General features: G+C 40.8%; 2 protein-coding genes across 3 annotated transcripts in view; one reads left to right on the top strand and one right to left on the bottom strand.

Annotated features, from left to right (window-relative positions):
• Window positions 1-88: 88 nt before the first annotated feature.
• On the top strand, window positions 89-9,086 carry swap70a (switching B cell complex subunit SWAP70a). Its single transcript, XM_026377906.1, has 12 exons — window positions 89-726; window positions 2,290-2,430; window positions 3,746-3,919; window positions 3,995-4,216; window positions 4,587-4,733; window positions 5,261-5,369; window positions 5,474-5,655; window positions 6,347-6,454; window positions 6,819-6,985; window positions 7,151-7,349; window positions 7,531-7,627; window positions 7,757-9,086. The coding sequence occupies exons 1-12, from the start codon at window positions 631-633 to the stop codon at window positions 7,873-7,875; spliced, it is 1,761 nt and encodes a 586-aa protein (XP_026233691.1). The 5' UTR covers window positions 89-630; the 3' UTR covers window positions 7,876-9,086.
• A 5,233-nt stretch (window positions 9,087-14,319) lies between these two features.
• Window positions 14,320-15,625, bottom strand: part of sbf2 (SET binding factor 2) — a 76,894-nt gene continuing 75,588 nt past the window's right edge. The window contains exon 42 of one of the 2 annotated variants that reach the window (XM_026377550.2): window positions 14,320-15,584. In XM_026377550.2, coding sequence (XP_026233335.1) covers window positions 15,486-15,584 — 99 coding nt within the window. In that variant the 3' untranslated portion in view covers window positions 14,320-15,485. The remainder of the gene's footprint in view (window positions 15,585-15,625) is intronic. The other variant, XM_026377551.1, reaches the window with a different exon arrangement.

The following is a 15,625-nucleotide window of genomic DNA, read 5'->3' as shown; positions in this document are numbered from 1 at the left end:
GCTAAGGGAATGATTGACCACAGGTGTTTCCTTTTTACAGATGTTTCTTCTACTTTGGGAATCTGTTTTGTAATTGGTTAATGATTATAAGCATCATATGTTTCAGAATAACGTAGCGTCTTTGATATTGTTTGTACCTGGTTAGAAATACAGCAGCTCTGAGACGCAGTCATAAACACCAATAACACAGCAGATACTCCAGTGAGTCCAGACCAACTATATGACAGTACTGTAGCACTGCAGTACAACTCCACCACCCAGTAATAAACACATAATAGATTCATCCTCTTTGATCAAAACCAATAAATTACAGCCTAATTCATGACAGAGCTGCTGTATTGAATTTCATTAAACAGCTCTAATAAAGCAGCCACTTAGTGTACAGGTGGTATTTTAGAGCCCATCTTATTGTCACAATTACAAAGTACTTGGCTGCTTTCTACCACGGGTTATGGTAGACCCGGTCTGGCACAGGTTATCAGACGTTATGTGGCGCTGTCCTCTCACTTGTCCCAGCTGAACCACCGACATCATCGCGGTTGAGAGGCAGGAAAGTGGAGGCACAGATAAAAGCGGACTCAGCAGCACACGGACCGACCTCCTCCTCTTCTGGTGCTGCTGGGTGACAACATGTGGCTCCGAGACGAGCTCCTGAAATCCATATGGCACGCGTTCACAGCCCTGGATGCGGATCACCGCGGAAAGGTTTCCAAATCTCAGTTAAAGGTGCGTTTCCTCGACTGTAAATGGCAGATGATGAACAGAAAGTAAAATGAATCGTGTGACTTTATCGTGCACTACGTCTAGTTCAGGTAGTTGAAAGTTGAAAAATATGGTAAATAAATGTCTTTTAATTAAAAATAAATGTTATAGAGAGTTGGTGTTTGCAATAATGCATCATGATTTATTATTTGATTATATTTTGCTTTAATTAGAGCCAACAGATAAATTTAGTGTACAGTGTTTCCTTCTGCAATAAATAAAGTACAAACATCATTACTGAAACCAACACAGGTAACTGTACAAACTTTATGGTGCTTATCAGAACTACAATGTTACATTCAGGGGAAATACTGAATTACACTTTTCAATTAAGATAAATCAGATTAACCTCCTCCGGGGCAAATGTTTTTTCATGTCACTCATTGTATATTGCAATTTATTTGGTACCAAAACCAACTAGCATGAACTTAAACAGCAATGACTTTATTCGTTTAGGATTGATTGTTTGAGTGATTGTGCCTTGAGATGACTTCTGTTGTGATTTGGTGCTATACAAATAAAATTAAAAGTGAACTTAAGAAACCAGGTTGATATAGACTAAACAAGGACGACCTTATGACTACATTTTGACACAGTGTCCTTTTTCAAAACCCTGACCACAGGACTAATGATGGAGGATCTGTCACCGCTGATGTTTTGTGAAATTCTTGACTAATCAGTAATAAAAAGTGACTTTTGGATCAGTTGATTGATTTGCCCGGTTAGTTCCTAAACTATTAGTAATCCAGCCGTCTCTATAGCAACTTTTTGCTGGATGACCAATAGGTTAAATAATTAAATTGCATATTACTTTAGTAGGTTTTGTAACACTTTTTTTTAACTTTTTATTTGGATGCACAACGTTTACTTTACACTATTTATTTTGAGATAGTTTAGTGTGCATCAAAATACTTTTATAAAGTGTGTTTCTATGGTTTTTAGAGACTTTTTTACTCAAGGAAAGGCTGGGGAGAGAGATCGTGTTGCTGTATGACCGACTGGGGCTGAGTTTATTTGCCTGGACTTTATGTCTATGTGCCCAGCCTCACAAAAACACAGGCTGACTTCAGGGATCCTGCTGGTTTTTCATGCACTCTCAAAACTTTGGAGTAACTAAGAAAACTCTATAGATTTAAGAGATTTATTTGTAGTACTGTGATGGTCATTTTCTACCACCCACAGTCTATCCTGGACTGTTTTTAATGTTAACACACAGTTTCTCACAGTTTAAACACTTCAGCACCTAAACTAACCAACATATCTCTATTTTAAGGAGTGAAAATTCACCTTCAAGAACTGAATTAATGCTTGACTAATAATGCATGTAAATGTCAGCAGAAGATTTTTGCATATGTGGTAGAAGATTCTGACTGATCATGAACTTTACCTTTAACTTACCCTTGTGTTTCCAGGAGCTTGTAACGGTATGGTAATGTGTCATAAGTTAATATACTATATGTCCCTGTATCTGTAGTAGCTCAATGTACGTCTAATTGCGTTACCATTTTTATTCTGGTGATTCTTTAGGTGCTGTCTTATAACCTGTGCACGGTCATGAAGATCCCTCATGATCCTGTTGCCCTCGAAGAACATTTTAAAGATGATGATAAAGGACCTCTGTCCAACCAGGGCTACATGCCTTATCTCAACAAGTTTATTCTTGACAAGGTGAGAACAAAGATGCTGAAGAGCAGCAGGACACTGATAGAGACTCTGCTTTTAGGTACACAGCAGAAATCTTAACACACGTTCAACAAGGGATAAAAAAAAAGACTGTGGGCAAGTGTGAAACAAAAAAAAAAAAGAGATTTTATAAACAAGAGTTACACATGTAAAAAAGGATTTGTACAGTAACGATGAAAGAAGGTTCATTCAACAGATTCCCAACATTTATACAGCCGAGAGGTAAATTAAGTTATTTAGAAATATGCTTTAACACTGTGTTTTAAAATGTCTCTTTTTACCAGTGGTAAAAACTCATTTAGTGTCCATCAATATGTGTACATATATGTAATCCACTAAATAAGAACTAGTGAGTTATTTTGGAAAATGCCACAATCAGGACTATGTTTAACTTATTTAGCAGAATTTAGGCAATAAAATAAAATGGCAGATAATGTGGAACACAAGCTTTATAATAAATAAGGAGCAATTTCCAATACAAACGAAGACGCCTAGCATAGCAGCTAGCTCACAGCTGTTCTAGCTAAAAACAGACAATAAAGGGACAGTTTTGGTCACAAATGAAGCAGCTATAATCTTATTTATTACTTACAGATAACCAGCAACAGGGAAGTCGATAGAAGTTGCCTGTTTTTTTAATAAATGGCGGCTGTAACAATGTCAGTTAAAAGCTGTAATGTGTTGTTAGACTGAAACTCAGTGCTGGAGGAGAACACAAATACAGATTGTACGGCTTTAAATGTCCTCTTTTTTAAGTTTAAACGTAAAATCACACTTTTTCAACTAACACATGGCTTTGTATGAAAAGACTGATACAAAATACTAAATAAAAACTATTCATGACCTGTTGTACTGCTGGTTAGTACTGCTTCTCTGTTGTAACTGGAGTAATGTGCTATTATTTATTAATCATTATAATAAATATTACTGCGTCCTCATACTCTTATTGGTAAAGGGGGGGGTCTTATCTCTTTTAGTGTATTTGCTCTGCACATTAGTGAGCACCGTCTAATATTCTACAAACACATCTCAAGTATTAACCTATGGAAAACTCAATCCACAGTCCGTTAGTAAACTGCTGGAGTTTCTCTCTTTGTACTCAGAATCTGTTTCCTTGCTTTCCTCTTGTAGGCCCTGACTTGAATAAAAATGAGGGGTTTAATTATCAGTTTTGTACCTCACATCCTGCAGACTCGAGGGTTTGAAAGGAGACAAACACTCGCTCCCTGCTTAGCATTTGTAAACACACAGCCCCGGCTGGTGCTGACCAGTTTGACTTCGACTCTGATTTTATTCACAGGTACGAGAGGATTTCGATATACTGGAGTTCAACAAGATTTGCTGGACGCTGTGTTTCCATAAAAGCATCTGCCCCAAACGCCTACGCATCTCAGAAGATGATGCTTTCAAAGTCTGGTGCATTTTTAACTTTCTGTCAGAGGACAAATACCCGCTGGTCATCGTCACTGAAGAGGTGAGGACGGTTCCTGCAGCTGTTGTGGTTATTTGTCTTAGAACAAACACACATTCAGTATATCCGTCTCATTAGATCGAGTACTTCCTGCAAAAGCTGATGGAGGCCATGGGGAGCGGATGGAGTGAGGAGAAATGTGCAGAGTACAGGCTGCAGATGAACTCGAGGACCTGCCTGACGGCTTGGGAGCTGATTGAACTGGTGGGGACGGGCTACTTCAGCACTGTGAGCCGTCCCACCTTGTCCCTGGCCATCAATGAGGTCTTTCAAGAACTCATACTGGATGTGCTCAAGCAGGTTAGACAGGATGTTCATGTCGTGTGTGTGTGTCATCTGCTCCCCCACACTTGGTTGGTTTGAAGTCAGAACAAGAACGGGGGAATTATTTAAACCAAAGAAGGCCTGAGTTGATGTGAAATGTGTGTTTGTCTAAGATGGCTTCATGTGTTGCAGCGTCCTCACCTTTCTACAGGCACTGTACACACTGTACGTGTCTTAAAGCAGTGCCCTAATGTAAAAATATGCACATTTGTGATTCAAATTGGTTTTATTGAAACTATTTACCTGCAGTACTTGTAGAGAGCACTTAATACGTGTTATATTTGGTATCACTATGTTTAATATTACAGCCGATTCATTCGCTAACAGGAGTGTCTGTGTTTCGTAGGGGTACATGATGAAGAAGGGCCACAAAAGGAAGAACTGGACCGAACGCTGGTTTATCCTTCGACCCAACTCCATGTCGTACTACGTCGGTGAGGATCTTGTGGAGAAGAAAGGAGACATCATTCTGGACCAAAACTGCTGCGTGGAGGTAAATAGTCCAGCTGAGAGGTTTTATTCATGATAACATGTTATTTTCTATTGTATGGTGGCAAGAAAAAGTATGTGAACCTTTTTCAATTTCATGATTTTCTGCATTAACTTGTTGTGATCAAAATTTCATCTTAGATGTATTAACAAATATAATACAACCATAAAATCCTCATAGTGCTAGAGGAAAAAGTATGTGAACCCCTGTTAAGAAAATGAGTTTGGAGGTGTGGACTTAAGCTACTTTGACAAAAACCACTAAACTCAAGTTCGCTCTACACAAGAAGAATACGCTCGTGTGAGCCACGCCTCGTCACAAGTAGCTTTCAGAGGATCTACGATCAAGAATTAATGGTGTACATAAAATACGTTTTCCACTAGCACTATGAGGTTTTTCTGGTTGTTCTCAATAAAGAGACTTTTATTTGCAGTCCCTTTTTTATCAATGATGATGACGTACTGTGTCTTAGGTAGTTATTATTCCATTAGATAAGAAATATGATGTGCCATAACATTTCTCTCCTGCAGTCTCTGCCAGATAAAGATGGGAAGAAGTGCCTGTTCATCATCAAGTGCACTGACATAAGCTTTGAGATCAGTGCATCAGATAAAAAGAAGAAGCAGGAGTGGATACAAGGTACTGATCGTCGTCATTATCTCTATTTCACAGTTACTGACAACAGGGCGTCTGTAGTGAGGTTGTTGTTGAGGTAGATCTAAAAGCATTCTGTGTCCCGGCAGCTATTCAAAAGTGCATCCAGCTGCGGAGGTTGGGACTGTCGTCCCCGCACCGTGAGTCCCGGCTGAGGCGCAGAGAGCTCCGGCAGAGGCAGCAGGTGGAGGAGGAGGACCTGGTGGAGAGGATGAGGGAGCTCCAGGCGGCCAACGACAATAAAGAGAGGCAGCTGGAAGCCATGAAAGCGGTACTGGTCCACATTCAACTCCTCAAAATTTAAAACTGAATTTTTACCTTATTGCAAGTCGGCATTATTTTACCTTAATGCAGTGGTTGATTATAATAAACTAAATATGAATAAATCACACACTTTATTGTGGGAATACATGGAGCTGTAGTACTCCTTGATGATCATGAACCTATATTATTAACGACCAGAAGTTAATTTCACTCTGTCTTTACATATTTTATTATTTAAAATACCCTAAACTCCCTCTGGAATTAAAACGCACAAATGATGCAGCAAAAGATTCACACTGAAAAGAGAAGTAAAACCTTCTATGCAAACAACAGTGGGTATCAGTCCGAAACATCGGCATCTGAGGCGAATGAGCTCATTATTTTACAGATACAGCACATTTGTGATGGCTTCTCACTTCTCTTTTCACTCTTCCAGATGGCTTTTTTAAATGTCAAAAACAATGTTATCTTTATAGACTTGTTACCCACTCTGTTGAAATTCAATTTGCATGTTTAAATACTCTAATTCTTCCAAATACACCCTGGCCTTTTAAGATTCCTCCATAAACAAACCCTAAACCGCCTCCATAAATATTTTTTTAAGTCTTCTTTGTCTTCAAAGGACTTCCCCTTTCAGCCTAATGCGGCCTCCAGTCTAGCAGAGCAGTAAAACCTCTTTCCTCTTTTGCTCTTCGTAGAAAATGGAAGAGGCTGCAGCTAAAGCAACATTAGAGGAGCTCAGGAGGAAGAAGACCCAGTTAGACCTGCAGGATCGCTACAGACTGGACTTGGAGAAAGAGAAAATGGTAACCCCAGTGTCCCCCTTTCACAAACCTGTCCTAATTATATGTGTTGACAAGTGATACAACAGAATGAAAACTATTGAGTGTGGTCAACTGAGCTGTCTTTTTTTTTTTTTAATCTTGTAATGGAGTCACCGTCACCCGTTTGTGGTTCTGTTTTTCCAGGAAATAAGTTAATCTTGTGCAGTTGAGTCACTGTTTTTCAAAATACTAGCCACACTGTTACTTGTAAATCCTTATTTCACATTGAGAAATTATGAGGTAAAATAAACTTAATAAATAATAAAAATAAATAATATTTTAAATATTCAAATCTATTAAAGAAGCCCAGCATTACGTACGTGTGTGTGTGTGTGTGTTGATTCAGGTGCGTCAGCAGATGGAGGAGCAGGTGGCTCAGAAGTCCAGTGAACTGGAGCAGTACCTGCTGCGGGTCCGCGAGCTGGAGAACATGTACCACCAGCTGAAGGAGGCCTTGGAGGACGAGAGGCAGGCCAAGCAGGACGAGGAGGCCATGCGCAAACTGCAAGCCAGGTCAGTGACACCCACATACTGGACGGCGTGTTGATGCATATTGTACAGAAAGTAAATACTGATATAAACAGCTCCGCTCCTCTAGTTAGAGAGATTGGATTAACACATATATACAAATCATTTGGATGTTTTAAGTACCCTTGTTGTTTGCTCGCTCTCTTGCAGGCTGCTGGAGGAGGAGGCAGCCAAGCGAGCAGAGCTGGAGCAGATGCACCTGCAGCAGCAGAGGGTACTGTCTCAGACTGAGGCGGAGAGGCAGGAGATGGTGGCCGAGCAGCTGGCCAAGGAGAGAGCGCTGCAGGCCGCACAGCTGCAACTGGAGAGACTGGAGCAGGAGCGACGGGGAGCACTGGAGCAGTACAAGGTCAGGGCGCACATGTGGATCAGACAGAAACGTAATAGTACATTAGTGCAGTCAGCTGATAGTGAGGAGCAGTCAACTGATAGTGAGGAGCAGACAAAGCAAATAATTACGAGTACAAAAATATGCATCTGATAAACATTTCTATCCCTGCTCATGCTAATTTTCTCATATCTTTTTGTAGGAGGTGTCGAGGAAGCTTGAACGAGCAACGAACAAGACCAGGACCTGGAAAGACAAAGTGGCCAAACATGAGGGGCTGGTGCGTCTCATCCAGCCAGGTACCGGGCCTGATTTATGACTGACTGATTACTCTGTGCTTCAAGTATAGACCAACAGTCATCGTCAGTGACGTCCGTCTGTTATTATATTAAGATATTCACCCGTTTTCTTTTCATCTGATGCTTTAGGTCATAAAGCGCCTCAGAGGATCACTAACTGGGGTCCAGCGTCGTTTACGGACGCCGAGCTGGAGATGAGGAAGAAATCCTGGCAGGAGAGTAAGAACCAGGGGGCCGAGGCTCAGTGAGCACCACCCAAGATCACACACCGACTGTAGCTGACTGTGGAGCCCGAACTGTCGTGTTGGTAACATGAACAAACTGGGAGCCACATGAGAGCTGCAAAAACCGTTTTACTCACTTTAGTCAAGTTACTTTTAAACGTGCAGCTTGGATGACACATTTTTGACCTTAGAAGAAGCAGTACTACTCCGTCCTTTATGACTTAATTCAACTACTTTGAAAGGAGATACACAATCAAGTGCAGAGCAGCGTGAGCTTCGGCTCAGCTGTATGAAGTTAAAATGTGACGCTGCTCTTCTCTAGAAGACCTCGGTTTATTCACCAAGCATTTACAGCGATCTCGTCTTCATCGGGTGGTGTTGGAGGTCGTTTCTGCTTCCTTTAAGACAACATATCGATCATCTGTGCAATCGATACATCACATAACCATTAGACACAATTTACAACATTTTGTTGCCCTTAATTTAAACTGTAATTTAGTTTTAAAGGTAATTGAATGCTTTGTTATTTCAAACTTATTATGCAGACTTTCGGAACATCTCCAACACTTAAATTATCCTTCATATATTCACCTCGGTTTAAATTAGATAGAGTTTAGGAGCAACAAGACTGATGAATAAGTAGTGAAATGAATGATTTATAAAACTCAAAACACGTCTGAATGTCTCACCACGCTTCTTATTTTTTCTTGAAAGACCACAACGGCTTGATTAAGTCCCCCTGTCCCTCCCTCCCTCACATACAGTGTGTCTTTGTATCTCTGAATCTGAAACCCTAGATTTAACACTTCCATCCAAGACAAACAAATCCTGTTAGTGGAGAACAAATATACTCCAGTAAACTCCCTTCAAGTTCCTCTTTTCACATTCTTGGGTTTCAAGTGCCGAGTTTAGAATCCAGCGTGCCTCCATCTCGAGAAGCAACTTCCCTAAATCTCCCACATTTTTAATCCGTTTCCAGAAACAACAGAGGCTGTTTCCTCAGACGAAGGAAGAGTAGCTGAAAACATCAGGTGAATAAAACACTGGAGAAGAGTGGAGTCACATGTATCATACAAAGCTGTTGGAGCAGAGCAGTAAACAAACAAACAAACGTTCCACTGCAGTTTGGTTTGTTCGCTGAGTCGAGTGAAGTGTGTGTGAAAATTAAAAACAATAAAACTAAATCTATTTTTAGTAAAGTGTGCGGCCATTTTGATTTGAGAGCTCCATCTTTCACAGCTTCCCCCTTTTTCTTTTACCCAAACTTGGCTGTTGTGAGGATCCTGGTGTGTCCACCAGGTGTCACCACGTGAACAGGATTCTCAGTCTGGGCCAAGAGGAGCAGGACTGGACTCCCTGTGCTGGGGCTGCAGGCTCGTGTGGCAGCGCTCGACTGCAAACACTCCCCATCGCCTTTTGTCTAAGTGAGAGAAAACGTTGTTGGGAACTTTTTTGTGAAGCGTTTTAACCGTTGCTATGTGCTGGATGATCTTAGACGGAGCTCATGCTGCATGAGCTTTGTAGTTTTCACTCCTAAAGATGGTTTGATTGAAGAGCACAAAACTGTAACAGCAAAAGACCAGAACCAACAGTTAGTCTCTAAAAAAGAGGACAATAATTCACTCTGCAGAAAAAAAGATATATAAAAAAGAGAGAGTTGGAGCTCGATCACCTTTATAATGATAAAGTGTTCAGAACTAGAGAGACTGACAGCAGGTTGGATATTTACACTCATTACTGTACTATCATATATTACAAATATAACTTCCAGCATTTGAATTCACATTAACATCTCCAGAAAATCTAAAATCAGAAACACACGATAAATAAATTCTGCTTCTTTTTATAGTCTCTTTATGCCTCTTTGAATAAGTTTCCCTTCTAACTCTTCCTATGGGGGTTTTTATTTTTGTCCTGTCTGTGACACTATCATGAAAACAGGTTATTTCACCCAAACTCACAACATATACGTGTTAGAGCGTCCACATCCCAGTCTGTGGAGAAAAAAAAGGGTGTATTGTTAGATTTAAATGTAAGAAGAGATGTGAGGTCGTTTGGAGCTGATCAGTGACACGTTAATATATATTGAGAACAATGGTAATGGTAATAGTAATGAAATGAATCTCTTTTACTTATAATATGTGATGGGATATAAGGTACACTTGATCCACACACAGTAACAGGTGGTGCAGTGGTGTATTCTCACCATGGTGAACAGCAGAAGAAGCAGCTTCACCTGAGGCTGATGGGAGTGGGGTGAACAGTACAGAGAGATCGGTACATCATGTCTGCATGATTTACTTGTTGCTGATTTAACTTGTGGCGTTGCCTGCTGCAGGGATCATTTCAGAGAGGTAAATCTGAGGACGCCTCTGATCCCGAACGATGATGATTGATTGATTTGCACAAAGGTTAAAAAGACTGGAACCTGAAGGACTGTTGCACGATGACACATCTTCGCATCTTCTCCTCTGTGCTGATGTGTGCCACTTGGAACGAAACACCGACTCATCTCTTTTTTTTGTGCATTCAATGTCAGGGAGGAAAAGTTGGATGAGGCCACCCTGGTTACCTGCCTGAAACAATATGACTTTATCGTTTCAGTTACAAGACACGGTGAGTAACGCTTGATGCACGTGTGGAGCAGCAGCGTGATCTCAGTTTTCTGCATCTCGGTGTCAAAACAAATCATCTGCTGCAACAAAGGGCCACTGTTCTCACACGTACGCCTCACCTTTGTCTGCGCCACCCTCATGTTTCAGTGAAGAAAGAGCTGATGTTACAGGAACAACAGTCACTAGGTGAAACTATCAGCTGTGGGTACTTGTTTGTCTCGTGCCTGCGAGACAGCACGCACAATGAGCGTCTTTACTTTCTGATGTAAAACGTCTCAGACCCCCTAATTTGTTGAGGAGTTGGAAGGAAAGAGGCAGTTCACGCTGAGTTCAGAGATGTCAGAGCAGGAGATGAGATAAAAACCTGCATTCATACGCTGATCTTACAGTCGGCACCATGCACATGTCTTTTCTGCGGTGGTTTGCTGATAAGATCATTTATAGGAGACAGATTTCTCAAATACTGTAACCAGAAATGTGGTTTGACACCAAACAAGATCCTGACATCCACACGGCTTCCTCTTTTTTTAAGTATGTCTTTGTTTGTTTGAGGGACAGCTCTGTATCTCCACGGCACCAAAACAACATGTAAACATCTAAAACACTGAATAAAATAAGGAAACACACAAAGAGACCAGACCAAACATCTGGTCTCTTAGAGGAATCTGGAAACTTAGTGCAGTATTTGTCATGAATTGTCAGTCTAATGTTTGATTAATAGATTTGTGCTGCTGTTTATGTGTTTTCTGTAAGAGGTATTTATATCTCAGAATCTGGGAAAGATATGGTGCCTTTCCTTTTTTTGGGTAAAGGTTTTTCTCAGAATTGGGAACTTCTAATCGCTGTGGCTAACTTGCACAAGCTCTGAACATTTCAAAAATAAGCACATCTCTAGCTGTTTTACCCTCAACCCCATGTGTTCGAAAAGTCCCATGATTCCCGTAACTGATTGATCGGATTTCTGTCCAAAATATCCTCATCGAAACCGATTTGAAATGGGAACATTTTGGGGGATTGTCTGTTGGTGAAAAAATGTCTGGCAGATGTCTGCTTTCTGTTTTCGATGACTTCCCACAGTGACCTCACAGCCGTCAGTGTTTCACATGGTTGGATCGAATGTGGGCTGAGAAAAACTGTGGGTGACAAAAACATCAGGACCTCGGACAAATAACTGAGAAAACTCCCCACAGTTTTGCCCTAAAGCTATAAATCAACGTGTAATTGTGCTTTTCTGTTCATGGATGAGCGGGTGGGGTTCAGATTAGATCATCTGGAGCTCGGTTGCTTCATGCATTTATTAATCGCCCAACTAGACCCCCATGTGCTGCAGGCAGCTGACATCACCTCGATTTCCAGGGTGGGATTCGGTGATATGTGTCAAACCGGTGAGATCAGCGTGTTGGAGCAGGTGCCTGCTGAGGGACCACGGGACCTCGAGGTGGAAGGGGCCCCCCAGCAGCAGCAGAGCAGCTCTACCCACGTTGCAGAGGCACCCAGGAAATAAAAGCTGCTACACAGCCTGCATTCATGGTTACATGCATAACAGGATTTGGAGGACCAATAAAATAAATCAGTATCATCTGTCAGTGGAGACGTTTTGGGGCCCGTGGAAAAGGCCGGCCGTCTTGTTTTTCAAGCTGTTTTCTCAAACGAGAAGCATTTAGTGCAGCTGTGACTGTACATGAAGAGCAAAGCATCCAAATCCAACAGTTTCATGCAATCTTGAATTTATAGACTGCTTTTGATTTGTCTTTTTATGTGAGAGCGGTGCACTTCCAGCCAACCCAGACTAATCACACTGAACTGCAGAGAAACATTTCGCCAAGTTACACAAGATCCCAATTACACAAAGCTGCATTTGAAACTATGTTAATCTTCGGGATAAAAGATGCTTTTCTTCAGTAATTTGTCTTAAACTTCAGAGGAGGAATGTAATGTATTCAAACTCACGTCATAGTTACATAACTGCAAAAAAAAAAAAAAAAAAAAATAAAAAAAAAAATCTTTCATTTCCTCAAACTTTAAAACTGCTCATTTGCATGAATGTGGTACAAACTAGTCACAGCCTCACAGCTATGTGGATGAATAATGAGTTAAACCACAGTTTCTGTCTCAGGGGGATGTGATTCCTATCATGCCATTCCACACAATCCTGCTGGAGAACATCCGCTGCATCGCTCCGTCCGTGGGCAGAGGTCCTAATCTCCGTACCCAAAGCAAGAGGCTAAATATGGAGACATCTGCCAGAGGCTCTGCCCAGATGTTCGCCTGCTGCAGCTCTGCACCTGCTGCCAGAACAAGCCAGCTGGGAAATTGTAGAGGGACAAACACCCACCAACTTCCTCCTCCAACCCCCCCCAAAAAACCCCTCTGCTCTTCTTCTGACCTCGTGCTCCCTCTCACAGACAAACCTTCCTTCAGCCACAGGAGTCCCGTTCAGCGCCGCCAACCAGGCGCCACAGAGCCTGAGCTGGGGCTCTGGCCTCGTCCCATATTCATTGCTGGCAAGTGAGACACCCATCATCCTCCTCTCCAAGCCCTGATGTTGGCTCCAAGCAAAAAACTGGTGTCTGATTACCTCTCATTGAGAGAAAATCCTTATTAAAGTCGAGGTGTTTGTAAGAGGCCAGAAAGACGTGGCAATTACAGATGGTTTAAGTTTTCTTCCTGTATCCTGTGACCCCCCAAGAGCCTGAGCTGTGCTAAAGGCAGCATGTTAACACATCACCACGTGCTAACATGCTGAGTTAATCATGATAAGCTTTGCTAATTATCACCAAGCTGAAGCTGATGAGAATCTGACTAGTTTGATTAGATAAGATTCATCATAATCAGTGTCAACTACAGGACGGATCCATCCAAATCAAATCAAAACACAAATATCAACCTCTCTGTGCCTCTGGAGGAAGTTTGACTTAAGAGTGTTGCCTTCATCTCATGTAAAATAAATTTGGCATCGCTCCATCCGAAAGGTTTGATATTTGATGTTCTTGACTCACAGTGACGCCGCTGTGACAACTGAACAGAACAGGTCATGACTGATACGAACTACATCAAATTAATAGTTTAAGAAGTTTCAACTAAGATGATTTGATGTTTTTCTTTTGTGAAACAAAAGTTTGACAGGAGTTTGGACTGTCGTCCAGGCTTTTAATGAGATGTCGTCTTGTTCTGTGGGAGATTAAAAGTGGCGTTTAAAACAAAACAAAACACAATAAAAAAGAGAAATAATCCTCAATACGAAAAACACGTCCTACACTGACAAGTGACCCACTAAAAACAGTACATGGCAGATAATCTGTTTAGATGTCTGACTAAACTCATCATTTGCCAATTTGAACCCCAAATATTCCTGTGGTAGAACAATGATTAATGATGTTAAGCGAACGCACAACAAAATAAACCTTTTCTGACAGCTGTCACTGAGCGATGAAAAGATTCACCACACAGTAAATCTGTGTCTGCCATGTTTTTTTTGTTTTGTTATTTTTATTACTTCATTGTTTTTCTATTATTAAATGGATCTTATCCTGGATATAGAACACAACTCGAAAAGGAATAAATAAATAAAACATGCAAACCCTCCTTTAACGCATCACTAATAATATAATTCATGCAGCCACTGATAATTATTTCCTACTAACAAATGTCTAAAATCATTAAATTATGAAACGCTGCAGTTCTCAATTTATACAAAACAATGACACAAACTATTTGGACGTTTCTGCAATTTTCCGATACTGTGTTTGTAGTTTGACTTCAGGCTTTGAACTTTTAAAGTTTCATTTAGTAAAACAAGAAAAACAGGCAACACGGAGTAGTTTCAAGTATGTTTGATTTATTTTTAAAACATTACTGTCACCACAAAGATACAGTAACACACACACACACAAAAAAAACCTCTGACATCTCAGAACAGTTTCATTTCTTTTTTCTTTTTTAATGAAACTGTAAAAGCACGAACGGAGAACAAGTGAGACGAGGATTTCTAAAAACCACAAAGTCCTACATGATATATTCATTTCGTTTTTTAAAAGCCCTTAAAAGACAACAACGACAATAAAACAAGGTTTCATTTGATTTTCAGGGCAATGCTTCATCACTAACTGGGAACAGGCCACTCAGGTTTTTGCACCAGTAACGACACGTAAAAAAAAAAAAAGAGAGATTTGTTGGTCACATTAGAATTAAGGTTAGAAAAGTATATTTATGTATGTTCAGTATATAAAATGAAACATCGCACACGTATTTACAGAAAAAACATGAAGTCACCACACTTCCACAGTTACACTTTTAATAAAAATAATAATTTACATTACATGAGACAAACGTGTTATCAGGAAGTCAATAAACATTTAACGAAATAGAGAAAACACCACTTACTTAAATAGAAAAATGTAACTCTTCTGAACTGACTGTGCAAATTCTTTTCATTGAATCTGTCTTGAGGAAACGTATGTACATTGTAAAGTAATGCCTTTAGCCTCGCTGCCTGCATCAGTCTGAAAATCTATATTTCATTAGAAGTGCAAACTTCAGAGTGCAAACAAATTGCTTCTTAATGTTGTGCATTTAAAAGTTTTTGGCGGTTTGTGTGTTTCTTTAAGCAGCAATAAACTTTTAATTGTAGTAAAATATCTTCATAAGCTATTCTCTATATTTTCAAAGACAAAAATTGAACCCACAGTTTGAATGGCCAGTGATATTGCTTTGATCTATTTAGAGCTTAAGTAGAAAAACATTTCCTAGTGCAGTCGCCTAAAACGTCCGCTTATCTCCATCCAGGTCTTAGGCGAAGGCGAGGGAGCTGAGAGCAGAGACGAACGTGTGCGAGTGAAAACAGCTCGACCAGCTGCTGAGAAACGGGCGGAGAGGTGGATGAACAGTTCTCATCCTCCACCATCAGGCACTTTGTTCGTTGAAGTTCCCAAAAGTAAAGACATCAGAAGGATTAGCTGAGTGGTTGTCACGTCTCTGCTCTCAGCCGCCCGAAGCTGCCTCTACGTTTGAACTGCGTGTTCAGGCGTCAGAGATGCAGTTCTGGATCTTGTCTATCCACAGCTGAGCGCTCGGTGCATCCGAAGCGCAGAAGTTGTAGACTCGCTTGCTGGTTTTGAGCTAGAGACGGGTCGGATCACGAGAGTTAAAAGATGGACGAA

Source organism: Anabas testudineus, chromosome 3 (genome assembly GCF_900324465.2).
Source record: "Anabas testudineus chromosome 3, fAnaTes1.2, whole genome shotgun sequence".
In the NCBI taxonomy this organism is placed as follows: domain Eukaryota; kingdom Metazoa; phylum Chordata; class Actinopteri; order Anabantiformes; family Anabantidae; genus Anabas; species Anabas testudineus.
Note: the sequence above shows the minus strand (reverse complement) of the source record. Positions and strands in the feature narration are given on the sequence as shown.